This window comes from Urocampus carinirostris, chromosome 13 (genome assembly GCF_059441175.1).
Source record: "Urocampus carinirostris isolate Australia breed hairy pipefish chromosome 13, RoL_Ucar_1.0, whole genome shotgun sequence".
NCBI lineage: Eukaryota > Metazoa > Chordata > Actinopteri > Syngnathiformes > Syngnathidae > Urocampus > Urocampus carinirostris.
The window spans coordinates 30,786,566-30,800,470 of record NC_142361.1 but is presented as its reverse complement, the minus strand read 5'-3'; the positions used below and the strand labels follow the sequence as shown (position 1 = coordinate 30,800,470).

At 39.0% G+C, this 13,905-nt stretch overlaps 1 protein-coding gene across 1 annotated transcript; it reads right to left on the bottom strand.

The window, feature by feature from the left end:
- Nucleotides 1–2,425: 2,425 nt before the first annotated feature.
- On the bottom strand, nt 2,426–13,905 carry cdt1 (chromatin licensing and DNA replication factor 1). The gene is made up of 9 exons (XM_088350703.1): nt 13,431–13,905; nt 11,956–12,182; nt 9,998–10,192; nt 8,481–8,626; nt 6,791–6,891; nt 6,514–6,702; nt 6,266–6,421; nt 3,227–3,428; nt 2,426–3,103 (listed from the first exon to the last, which is right to left on the bottom strand). The coding sequence occupies exons 1-9, from the start codon at nt 13,821–13,823 to the stop codon at nt 2,940–2,942; spliced, it is 1,773 nt and encodes a 590-aa protein (XP_088206829.1). The 5' UTR covers nt 13,824–13,905; the 3' UTR covers nt 2,426–2,939.

Here is a 13,905-nt window from a genome sequence, read left to right as displayed (position 1 = left end):
AATGTAAAGCGCATGCGCAAACAGTCCGCCTTCTTGGTGACTACGGCTACTAAGTAATGACAAAAGAGTCTAACATGGCGTACTCGTTTACTAATGTAAGGCTCATAAAACTTTGTCAATTGCCAAATACAAGCACTTTGTAAGAACTTTCAAAGCCAATTTTCTCTAGTACCCAGCATCTTGGTCCGATGCACCTGTCCTGGTGCACCTATGCATGGCCTATAATATCAATCCATTAGCTGCACCTCTTATCCTCAGTAGGGTCACGGGGGTGCTAGAGCCCATCCCCAGCTATATTCTGGCGGTGGACACCCTGAACTGGTTGCCCGCTAGTCGCAGGGAACACAGGGGCAGACAACTCACTTCTACGATCCCCTGTGAGTAAATGTCTTTTGCTTTTACATGCCCACACTTTGTGTAAATATTTTGTGCTCATATATATCCAATTTTTTTTATATTTCTTTAAATATTTTATCTTATACAGTCTATATGTGTAACTGGAGTACCACGCCCTATTTCATTGTCACAATCTGTTTAACTCATTTTGTAACAATGATAATAAAGTTCTATTCTATTCTATCCTATTCACATTTAAAGGACTATTCTGATTGTCCGATTAACCAGATATGCATGTTTTTGGAATGTGGGAGGAAAACCGGAGTGCACACACGGACAGGGAGAAGATGCAAACTCCGCACAGGAAGGCTGGTAGTTGGATTTTAACCCCTGACCTCAGAACTGTGTCGCAGACGAGCCAATTGGCCCATTATAAATGTCCATAATTTATACATAATCATGACACTAATGCATTTTAATGTCCTCTAGGAAAATACCATACAAACTAATACCAGCTACCGTTAATCACGAGTGAAGAAGCAATGCAATGGTAAAGCACAGCCACCAGAGCAGTGTCTGCATCATTTTTAAGCTTACTTGTTTGATTTTTCTTCATTTAACGTGTGGTCCTTCGAGTCAGACTGCTGAGAAACCTAGCAGGAATGTCAAGCATTTACAAGCACTGTACCCCAAAACTCAAGCACTTTACAAACCTTGAAAATACATTAAAATTCGAGCACTTATTTCAAGCACAAACCATGTAATGTACTTAAAAATTTACTTTTTTTAACAATTCTCAAACTGTTACCTATCACAGAGAATTGTGTACGGCCAAGTTGTTTGGCTGAACAATGAACAAAGAGTCTACAGCAGGTGCCAATTTTTTTTTTAAGCCGAGAGAAATATATTTTTAACTGATTAGTACAGTGCTACCAGTCATGTATTTCTAAAATAAGTTAGTGTTATTACAATGATGTTACAACCAGGTAGTAATCATTAAAAGTACGGTTAAAAAGGGCTCAGTCAACCAATAAAACATATGCCTTTCATAAGGGCACAGAGTGATTTGCATACATAATTCATTGAATATTTCCCAAAAGAAATTTGGAAGAATCTAGAAAATATTTAATTACACTGATCATGACATACGGCGAGGTGGTTGGGGCATGGTTTAATGAACACCAGGAAGCCATGAAGGAGTGCCAAAGAGCTACATGCAGCTCCAGAACCGCTTGTACACGAAATAAAATGTTTGTCAATTTTCTTAGTATTTATTGGGGGTGTCTTGACACCAAACACAACTTAAAACCCTCCCAGAAGCCAAAAGTACAAATGTCTGAATGTTCTCGAAAATCAGTTCAGCCGTTTCGGAGCCTATAAGCCACATACGAACACAAATCGTGGTTTGTATAAAATTTAGAAGATTTGATTGGATCGATGGATAGATTTAGATTAGGGTCCTTCTTTCAAACATCTAAAAGTGCTTGAGTACGGTTAAAAAGGGCTCAGTCAACCAATAAAACATATGTCTTTCATAAGGGCACAGAGGGATTTGCATAAATAATTTATAGACTATTTCCCCCCCCCAAATTTGGAAGAATATAGAAAATATTTAATAACACTGATCATGACGAACGGCGAGGTGGTTGGGGCATGGTTTGTTGAAAACCAAGAAGCCACAAAGGAGTGCCAAAGAGCCACATGCAGCTCCAGAGACGCTTGTACGCGAAAGAAGATTTTTGTCAATTTCCTTGGTATTTATTGGGGGTGTCTTGACACCAAACACAACTTAAAACCCTCCCAGAAGCTAAAAGTAAAAATGTCTAAATTTTCACAGAAATCACTTCAGCCAATTCGGAGCCTATAAGCCACATACGAACACAAATCGTGGTTTGTATAAAATTTACAAGACATGATTGGATCGATGGATTAAATTTAGATTAAGGTCCTATTTCCAAACATCTAAAAGTACTTGAATTCTGTCCTTCGCATGTTCTCACTTTCCGGCAGACATTTTCAATTGTTGGAACAGGATTCAAAAATGATTCATAGGATCATTTTCTTAAAATTTAAGGACAGAAAAAATATATCCATTTGTATTCAGATTTATTTTGGTACAAAACAGAGGCAAACATGTTTCCAACTGGATCATGATAGGAAAGTAACACAAACTTCACTTATGTGTTCTCAAGTTACAAGCAAACCGAGCAGTTCAGCGTTTAACCGAAGCAGCATTAACAAAAAAATAAAAAGGTCCCGTGTAATATTGAGAGATAATCCCAGGGACCATTTTAAAAAATGTAAAAAAAATGAACTTCTATGAAGGTGGCTCATAATTCAACATCAAGAAAACCACAGAAACCAGCGTGGTGAATGCTGCACATAAAGACATTTTCCCGGTTTCTTTAACCAGTGTTTGTTAATGCTTGCACCTCAAACAATAAATATGTCCAAGTTTCATAAAAATGCACACCGTACTAGAAAATTTAAGGGGGGGGAACTTGGCTTTTGGGTTGTACATCGTCCTATTACACATGCCCAACATTTTAGCACAAAGGCCAACAAGTTAACGTTGCAGGGCCTAAGTCAACTCTACAAACTACTTAAAGTTTCTCCTCGTCTTTAATCCTGCAGTTCAATTTGTCAACAATTACACCGAGGTCAGTCGTCTTGTTTAATTTGATGTAAAAGTCCTTTCTGATTGCATGGATGGAAAGCCAGTCGGGGACGAGCTCCGCCAACAGTCGGACATGTTTCTCCATTTCACCTAAATAAACACATCAAACATGGTTCAAATGTTAGACTCACGTGATATAGCAGGGGGACAATATCATTTTTTCACAACTAAAAATGAATTTGATTAGCATTTGTCGCCTTGCTATCGACAAACCTGAAGTGAGCGCCGATCTGTAGCTGCCGATCATCCGGTTACAAATGACTTCCATATTTAAAGCATGCTTTTTTTCAGACACAAAAACATTCCGAAGAATCCTCGCCAGCTCCCCGAGCCGAGACATCATTAGGAGGCGCTCTTCTTGAGAAGAATTGCGGGTCATAACCGCTTGCAGTTTCTGGGCTTCTTTTGCTCGAATCTAGAATGGAAACAATCAGAAGCACTTAAAGGATTAGCAAATACTGTATATAAATAGATCCCTTTCAATTTTGGATTCAGAGTTTTAAGAAACAAAACATTTTCAACTAAAAAAATGGACAAAAAGTGCATTTTCAATTTCGGCCGTAAAATAAAAAAGGAAAAAAAATCTGCCATGAAAAGGATGCGATCATGCAAAAATCACTGACACCCTAAAAAAAATGTAATAACAATGATAATAAAGTTCTATTCTATTCTTTTCACGTCCAAGGGACAACTCGGATGAGCCGATTAACCAGATAGGCATGTAATAAGCCAGAGCGTTTTAATTGTATGTTGAGGGCTACAAATGTGCTCAGCGATATCCTAAGTTTCTCTTGCTAACCCAGGGATCTTGCAAACCCCTTCTCAATTTAATAACCTAGAGCAGTGTTTTTCAACTCTTTTTGAACCAAGGTACACTTTTATTTATGGAAAAGTTCCGAGGCACACCGTCCGTCGAAAATGTTTGAAAATGAAGTTATGTCAAATATTTCACTGTACTACCTCATAAGCAGATGTTTAGTACATAAAAAGAAGAAAATACTTAAAATAAGAATGATGTTCTTTACTTATGTTTTTATTTTTTAGAGTGCAATCTTAAACCGCTTTGTTAAACAAATTAAGTTATTAAATGTACTGTGCTACCTCAAGAGCATACAATTAGTATATAAAAAGTATATAAAAATCTACTGCCACCTTCTGATATGGATGACTATTACAGTTCCTCGTCTGAAGATAGCAAAAAATACTGAATAATGGCCTGATTTTTTTTAAAGATAAAATTGGGCAAATTTCAGCGGCACACTAGACAAGGTGTCACGACACACTAGTGTACCCCGGCACACTGGTTGAAAAACACTGACCTAGAGCATATGATTCAAACTCACAGCCTGCGGGCCAAATAGCACCCAGCGTACAACTTAATCCGTCTCACGGAATCATTTTATGTACGTCTACTACAATGGCCCGGCTCTATGAAACACGAATAACTTAACTACAAATCCCACAATGCAGTGCTTCTGCTGTTGCCTCAAGACTTTCGGAAAAGGTTCCCGCATCAATCGAGTTCGTTTTAAAAGTGGCTGCACTTGTTAAGCTACAGCTATCTACTGACACGTCGGACAGTTGAAAAACAAGACCGACAAGGGAAATTGATAGTAAGTCTTTAGTGTCAGGAAGTGGAGATGAGACAAACATCTATCTATCTATACAGATGTAACGGAAGGCTAAACGGAAAAAAGCAGGGTGACGTTTCTTTTGATTATGCGGATGGTGAACCTTCACAAAGGGCAAGAGAAAAGTTGATTCTGAAAACAGAGCCTTTCAAAACCGATGGGAGGCCAAATATACAGGGATCAGAATGGAGATTTTCATTTTCAGCTGAAATAGCCAGGGTCCAGGGGCCGCAGGCCCCGGCCAGGTCCAGGGCGGAGCCTGGTGGGGGGCTCAGGGGGGCAAACCCACCCGAAGCCAACGGCATTTATCTTATTTGCTATGTGAAAATTGCACTAGAATGAATTAAATCCAACAAAACAGAAACCATGTATTTTTTTCAGTTTTAAGATGTTTAAAACAATTGGGGGATTACAATGTTACAACCATCACCATTGTTGTTGTGTTTTGATGATGAAGATGGACCTTGTATTTAGCTACTAATCAACAATATATATGAAAATATATACATTAATAACCATTCATCATTAATTTGAAAATAGAATGCACAAACTGAACATGCTTAAAGAAAATACATGTCAGTCGGTGACAGTCTTCTCCAGCCATGACCACTTAAATTTATTCTTGATTCCTTTATCAATCTCGGAGACAAAAGCCTCGTCTTCTTTTCTTAGTATTTTCATATTTACTTTTTCAAACACTCATTTCACCGTTTGAAAAGACCGGAAGGAGCGCCATGTTTGAGAAAGCCAATGCTCTGAACAAAAGCTCCGCTGATTGGTTATCAGCGAACCTATCGACCAATGGTAGGAGTCGATCTATTTGTTGTGTGTTATAGATCTAATGCGCTGCGCTTATTTTTGCCGATTTTTCTCGCGATCTCTAACTGCTAACTTGGGGTGATGAAACAGTCACGTATCATACCTCACCCCCCAAAATATTTTCTCATCGAATTTAGACGATTTACGGGAATGACCTTTGGGGTTCAAAAACAGCGGAAATCCGCGGATCCGCGGAAAATTCTGATCCCTAAATATATGTTAACTGACATTGCCGGTAAACCCGTGTCTTCTTTGTGGGGATAATGTGGCTAATGAGCTAATAAAGGAACGCCACTACGAGACAAAACATCAGATAAAGCTGAAAAACTTGAATGCGGAGCAAAAGATACAGAAAGAGTTAAAGACAAATATAAGGATCCAGAATATGGTCTTCACCAAAGTAAAATCCCAAAGTGAAAAGCACAAGTTTTATTTATATTTCCATTTTTTTCATATTTTGAAATTGTATACTTTTGACAAGAGACATTTCTAAGGACAGCAAAGTTTTTCAAGTCATTTAATGTTTAAGTTTGTTCTGGAATATTATTTTTTATATATTTAGTTTTAGTGTATTCAATAGATTTTATCATATTCGGCCCGCGAGCTAAATTTTGGTTTTAAGTTTTGGCGCTCTGTGCAATTGAGTTTGTCACCCCTGACCGAGAGGTAGGCTTCAAAATCCTACCAATAGATGGGAGTGTTGTAAACAGTATTTTTAGTAATGAACTGAATGAAAACACGATGAAAGAAACTGGAAACAGTAGGCCAAGTGTGCAAACAAGAACAAGTCAGGAAAACGTACCCTGTCCAACAAAGACTTTGAAACTCCATTGAGGGTATTTGGAACGCGACTTGGAATTGATGTTTGAGAGGATATTTGATTTTCTGAGGAGATCTCTTGACTGGATGTATTTTTATTATCGACCTTCTGAGCCAGAGAAATCAGAGCCTTCTCCATCTGCAAAAAAAAAAAAAAAGGCACAACTAATTTACTTCGAAACTTGTATCAGTCTTGATGGAATGCAAATAAGAAAACTCATTTTCCAGGACCTTAGGTGTGATGAGAGAGGTGGCCTTTTCCATGACCTCCTGAGCAGTAGTCAGTTTGTCTATTTGAGGAGGTTGTGGTAGTAAGCTTGCTTTAACGGGTGGTACGGAGTCCACATTAAAGTTGGGGTGCCAACGGGTCAATTTGTCCTCCGGTACGCACACATTAGGCATTAGCGAGGAGAGGAATACCTGCAAACCGGGAGAATTGAGTGAAGAAACAACACATAAAAGGGGAGAATTTTCATTATTTTGGCACCACATAAAATTCTAAACTGACCTTGTGGTGCTGTTTAACAATAGAAACAAGGTTGCGATGAAAGATTTGTCGCCTCTCCAAAAGATTTGAGGCTGAGAAGACCACTCGATCTTCTTTTTGACCTATAAATGATAAACATTCCGTAAACTTATTATCAACGTTGTAAAGCAGTGTTGTGAATAATGTCTGCCCGGACGCCAAAACGTGCATCTTTTACGTCTGGCGTACAATTTACACAGTCTCTCCCCGGGTGGCCGACAACTTTTTTAAGAAAAAAAAAAAAATTATTTTTTTTTATATCAAATCAAACGTACTTTATTCCGATTTCGAAATCTTTGTTCGGTTTGGAAATTTCAGTTTGTTTGGCAATTTGCATACTCGGCAGGCAATCAGAAGCCTGCATCAAATAACTTCGTGCTCCCGAGCGTTATAAGATCGTGCATTTGCATATCATTTTCCAAAGTAGACGCACAGAGAACACAAGAAAAATCGATAAGTGGTTAGGAATCAAGCCAAAACCTCAGCCCCAGAAGAAATATTCAAAAGAAGCTGACAAAATGTATGACGATACAAAACGTAAAAGTACATTAAAAGCATCATGGAAAGAGGAGTTTACGTGGCTTGTAGCAGACGACGCAACGCAACTATTGCATGAATGAAGATGAGTCAATACAGGTACATACTGATGGCAGATGGAAAACAGCGATGTCATATAAATGCAATCAATGTTATAAGTAGATGTGTAATAAACTTAATTTTAAAGTGTTGTTCTGTTATATATTCTAATTATCAATCCTTAATACTTTGCAACAATGTTTTTTTTTTGCGATGAGTTGTCTTGTGTTTCAAGTTGTGAAAAATGGGACAGGCAACTTTTCAGAGTTGTCTACCCTGGTGTCCGCTAACGTTTTGTCATGAGTTTCAGACACTGCGTATGGTGAGGATTATTAAAACAATATTACGAGCATTTGTAGTCTACCAGAGGGGTTACGAACATGATTTTCAAGACCAGAGTCAGTTCCAAACTACTGTTGCTCACAGCAATTCTATTAGTCGGATAATTGAAATGTGTCCTGTAACATTTTGTCATGAGTTTTAGACAATGTCATGACACAATATATGGTCACTGTTGAGACAATTTATGATGAAAACCCACAGAACAAACTGTGAAGACCAACACCCATAAAAGAACCCAGAGCAATTCGAGAGGATGAAAGGTATAGATGGGCGCAGCTATGGACACATAGCACAAGCACTAGCTTTTCTCGGTAATCTCATCGTTTGCAGTATTGTGACGTTTCAAAAACAAAAAGTTTGCTCGCTGCTTGTTTTAAAACCATCATTAAGGACAAAAATAACGGTCAAAATGAGATTCAACACTCTGCCTGGGAAGGCAAATTTTAGGCGGTATATTATATTGATGTGGGACAAAGGCTTTGGTCACATTATTTTAGAAATTTTATCAAATCATTAAACTTCTCACAGTGAAATGAAATGTGCTTAAGAATTAGCTTTTATCTGGAGACCAGGTTTGGCATTTTTGTTGAATTTTGTCTTAAAATCGATGGTGTCCCTCTCATTTTTTTTGTTTGCTTTTATGTCTAAAAAAGGTTCCCAACCACTGCTCTAGTATTATAACAATTTAGCAAGTGAACCTATTCCTATTCTTTAAACATACCATATGGAAAAGTATATGAAAGGAGTTACGAACCACCACGGAGGACAGGTTCAACAGTGAGCTGATAGCTGCCCTTTTTAATGGAGTTGTTGTATGTGGGGATGTTCCTTTCCTGTCTGAAAATGTAAGCCTCGGGATATACCGTCTTCATCTGGCCAATGTGATTTTCTTCAAATCGTCTGCAACAGAAAAAAAAAGAGGACTGTGTGAAAACTCTCAATACAATTTTCAGAGTACCAAGAAAAGTCTGCAAGATTCAGTTAACACCTGAACACATTTTACATATTCCAAACAATGAGTTCACAGTTAACCCACTTTGATTCTATAGTTTGGATAGAATGATACAGTTGTATGTTTCAAAAATGATACCGGAGCTGTATATCATCGCAAAGTGAAAACATTTGTAGAATAATATTAACTGTACTTTGTGTTTTTTAAACCAAAAACCAGCATGTCCTGAAAAATATCTTATTGACATCTGCATTGAAAGGCAGATGTTATTTGTAGAAAAAACACTGTTATTGTGCATTCCTGTATATATGTCAAGTACCGTAAATTCCGGACTATAAGAAGAACCTGATTATAAGCCGCACCCACCGCATTTCGGGAGGAAAACCGACTTAGTACATACACAAGCCGTACCGGTATATTAGCCGCATGCGCCCACATTAAATAACGGATATCTTTTGACTGACCTATTCTGTTGACTGACCTATTCTGTTGACTGGGAGATCTTGTATAAGTTTATTAATATATATTTATTATCAATCATCCATTATTTATTATTGGTCAATTCATGATACATTTCAAAGCCAATAGGCCGAGACACTTGCTCCAAGTCAAGGAACTGAGTCAAGATCCTAGCCAAAGGGCCAAGAAACTATCAGTGCTATTGCATCATTGCCGGGTTACTGCAATACCGGGCTGATACGCGGAGTGAACAGAGCAAGCTACTTATCATTTGATGCAGACCTGCAGAGTCGGGGTACCCGTTGAAAGTAATCCAAGGAAAAAAAGTGTATTTCCAAAGGTAAGGGTGGGAAAAATATATATCCACTATTGTCTCCTGCGTTCACAAACACTCACCTTTACCCGTCCCCAGTTCCCATCAGCCCGCATTTGCTCCGCCCCTTCTTATTCGCCCGTGAAAATCAGCATAAGTGTCTCAAATAAATACCAGGTACCAACACGCTACTATCAACACGCACGCAACGTATCAGACGTATCTGTTCAAGAAGCATACCGTAATTGTTAAATTCACGGTACACTGTCCTCATCTTCCACTCTTAAACTGTCGCTACAAAAGGTGTCTCCTCGCCATCTGAAAGAACCTTTGTGAAACAGACAGTTTTTGCATAATCTAAGGAGTTGAAGTCTCCCTCGTCATGAGCGGCAGTTAGAAAAATTACATATATTGGCCGCTTCACCGGATAAGCCGCAGGGCTGAACATTTGGGAAAAAAGTAGCGGCTTATAGTCCGGAATTTACGGTATAACATTTGAATGATAAATTGTAATCAAGGTAGATGTGGAAAACTCGTAGTCACCTACCTGCGCATCATATCCTGGACTCCCCTTTTAATCTTTGAGAACGTAGCCGTCTCCAAACGGTTAAAAAGTATTGCGACCACCGTTTCCATGCTCCTGAACATCTCAGCCAGGATCTTGTACTGGTAAGGCAGGGAGAGCCCTGGTGGGGTGTCCTGAGCTAGGTTGTGATACTTCTGGTATGCTGGTTGTGGAATACTGAGTGGAGAAGGAAAAACATTGTAGCTTTTGTTGGATAGTGAAATGCGTCACTGGCCATGTTAGGTATAGTCATATTGTGTGATTCGTTATTTATTACCTCTTCACGATTTCAGTCATTTAAATGAAAATGAAATGATCTGCATTAATATAGCGCTTTTCAAGTCAAGACTTCCCAAAGCGCTTTACAGTGTGTTTCACATTTCCCAATAGCGGCCGTGCAGCCATGTAAGGCGCTAACCTGCTTATTGGGGGCATTAGGGGTTCAGTGTCTTACCCAAGGACACTTCGACATGTAACACGGAGGAGCCGGGATTCGAACTGCGATCTCTTGATCCCAAGACGAGCGCTCTACCTCCTGAGCTACTATCTATCTATATCTATCTATCTACCCTGGTGATATCCCTCAAGAGAGGTGACCGACAGCAAGACAAACACACACAAAAATAAAGAATTAAAAAGGAAAAAAGTAGCAAAAAAACACACACAATTTTTTTTGGACCATGGCCAACCCAAATGCCCAAACAAGTTAAGCACCTCAGCACCCAAGTCGGTCATGCTTTCGTCCCTCCAGATGAAACGGGACACAAGAAAGTGGCCATGTCACTCGGGTCAGGGCGACACAACACACTCTTCTGTTCAACAGCAGGGCCCGACAGCTTTCACTGGTTTACACCTGCCGTATCATAGAACGCATCCAAACATCCCACTATCCTTTCACAACACCTCTCAACTCATTCCTATCACCAACAAGAGCTCAAGCTTCCATTGTATTTATACCTTTTTCCTGCAGTGCGCTCATAACACTATCCATCCACGTTAATTGCGGCCTTCCTCTTGGTCTCCTTCAATTTACTTCTGCTCTGGAGATCCTCTTCAACTTTCGCTTCTCATCCATCCTCTCCGTGTGTCCAAACCAACAGAGTATTCTCTTATCCACACGCTTGCTCAGTTCCACTACTACTGCAGTTCAGTCTCTCACAATTTCATTTCTCTATCCAATCTTGTCACTCCTAACATACTCCTCAAACACTTCATCTCAAAAACATTTCATTTCCTTCTCAAATCTGCATTCAGGCTCAAAGTCTCTGCACCATACAACACAGTCAGCACAATCACACTCTCATACAGCCCCCTTTTAACACCCATACTCTTGTTGCTCATCACTCTCCTCAGAGCACCCAAAAGTTTTTCATTCATGCAGACATTATTCCTCAACGTTTCCATCATTTCAGTCGGGTTTATTGTGTAGATAGAGCCTTGCATGATATATCAAACTTGTTATAACCGATCAAAACAAGAGGGTTGTTGTGCACCGGAAATTTCCACCACCACTGTACTTTGAGTTTCGTTTTTCTCAAAGTTTATTTAAACTTATGGTCCGCCCTGGAGGTATAACTTGTGAACCTCTACAGCCATTTTAATGTAGCGCATTTGGAATATTCTTTAATAGAAACTTTGAAGGCACTGCTCATCCCGCCAACTTTTATCACTTACAACCTGGATATAAAAAATGTGCTGAGGAAGAAAAGGAATTTATTTTATACTCTGCATCTTGGGCTTAAAACTGATGGAGCTCTGAACTTTGTAGAGATCCAAGAACTAGCTTCCTTAACCATTGGCACCTCTTAGATTGACCATGGGAATCAAGGTGCATCATGATAAGGATTAGGAGTGGTGAGAAAAATCTAGCTGTGCATCATTGAGCTGATTGGAACAGAGGCACAGATTCCTAATACAAAAGAGTAAACGTGCAATCCCACCTTTCTGGAGCTTGAACTGGTAACCTTTCATCCTCTGGGGCGGTTAGCTTTGCCCTTTTAACTTTAGCTGCAAGCTCTTTCGCCTTCGTCACAGCCGACTTCGACACAGCAATCGAGGATGAAACCGGTAATGGAGAAACTAAGGCAGCATTTCCTAAGTCATTGGCTTGCTTCTTGATCCTCTGAAGAAGAGACTTGTGGTCTGTAATATTTACTTTGCGTTGAGCCTGAAAGACGGAATACGTGTTAAAAAGCGTGTTGTAGCTGTAAATAAGAATGGTTACAGAAAGCCTTCGATTCAAAGATTGTTTAGTGGGTATTTATGAGGGTTTTTTGTTGTATTGCAGCCTGTACAGAATATTCTGGCATCTGAAACACTCGGTGCACAAAAAATTAGAATATTGTGATCAAGTTCTTTATTTTCTGCAATATGTTTAAAAAATGTCATATACTCTGGATTCATTATCAACAAACTAAGATATTGCATTTTAATATAGCTGATTGCAGCTTGCAGACCAATACTCTATTTTTTCTCACAGCGTTCTAAGATTTTAAGATAAAATCTTGGAGTTTTCGCTATAATCTGGAATATTAAATCACAATGGCTTTAGCTTGATCATAGCATTTGTGAGGACATCACACTTTTGAAGTGATCATATATGATGATTGGGGACATAACGATGATTGCCCGATATTGGTGGGGACCCGCCTCCTTCATCCATGCCTAAACTACGCCCTTGATTAGATCAATAAAAGGATGCACTACCTAAGTTGATTTCCATGAATACAAAATGTATTACGGAAATGATAGGATTATAAAGGAATAATCTTATTTTCTGAGACAGTCCTGTATGTTTTCCAATCTCACAGATGTTTTACAGTATTTAATCCCGGTTTAAAATCCAGGCAAACCTCAGAAATACCATCTCATGTGATTAAATTAACACATCAAGACATGTTTTACATTTGGAGCCAGTAAAATCACCTCGAATTATCACTGATATGGGTTTCTTTATAGCCGAGTGATAATTTTTTGAGAGATTAAAATGATGATGAATGGAAACGATACTACATTTTAAAATAATAAACAATCCTCACAGCCTTATGATTATAAAAGTCACAAGGAAAGGTAACAGGTATAATATTTTCTGGTATTTTGTTGTGGTTGATCACAAACATTTTGCTTTCCCTTATTTTAAGAGGGGAATTAAAGTCAGCTTTTTTGACAAGTCTGCAGCAAAACAGAGAAATGAAATTGGGTTTCTCTCAGCCCTCGGTGTCTAGAAAATTAAAAAAAAGGACAAAAACACTATGCTAGGACACATACGACAAGGCATTTCGAACCTTGTAAACAAAAAGTTCTGAGTTGTACATTCAATGGATTTCAAACGATCTCTCTGGACTAGCTCAATGCAATTTAAAAAAATGATGTGTTATTTTATTTGTTAAATCCTGCATTTCACAAAACCACATACCTTGTCATTTTTAGTCCCCTTTGTCGTTCTTGCTTGAACCTCGATTTTATCGAGAGAGCAATCTTCCACTTGACGCCTTTTCTTTGCAGTGCGATGTTCAATGGAAGCCAACACATTATGCGCCTTAAATTCTGCAGAGGTCCGATTTGAGATCGCAGGAGTTGAGTCATTTGAGCAAGTTGCAGAGCCTCCCTCAGATAAATTCGCAGCAGCGTCGACAATTCGCACAAACTCATCGTGGACCGGGTTTGATATCGTGAAAACATCTTTGTCTGAAGAGACTTGTCCCGATCGTACCGCGCTGCTTCTAGATAAAGAGCCTTTGCGTTTTTCCGATTCAGAAGTTGCATTTTTTCTCTGAGAGTAGTAATCTGTTACCAAACCCTGAGACATTGTTCGGAGACTTGTGTTGCTTTCAGACGCACGCTAAATGCTTCTGGTGCGTACACAGGAAGAGGTCTTTCCCGCGGAATAA

Excerpts from the sequence above, each read along its gene's own strand:
- cdt1 (XM_088350703.1), bottom strand. The coding sequence starts at position 13,823 with ATGTCTCAGGGTTTGGTAACAGATTACTACTCTCAGAGAAAAAATGCA. Across the intron at positions 12,183-13,430 it reads AGGGGACTAAAAATGACAAG|GCTCAACGCAAAGTAAATAT; the intron begins GTATGTGGTTTT and ends TCCGTCTTTCAG. Across the intron at positions 6,892-8,480 it reads TGAACCTGTCCTCCGTGGTG|GTCAAAAAGAAGATCGAGTG; the intron begins GTTCGTAACTCC and ends TATCATTTATAG.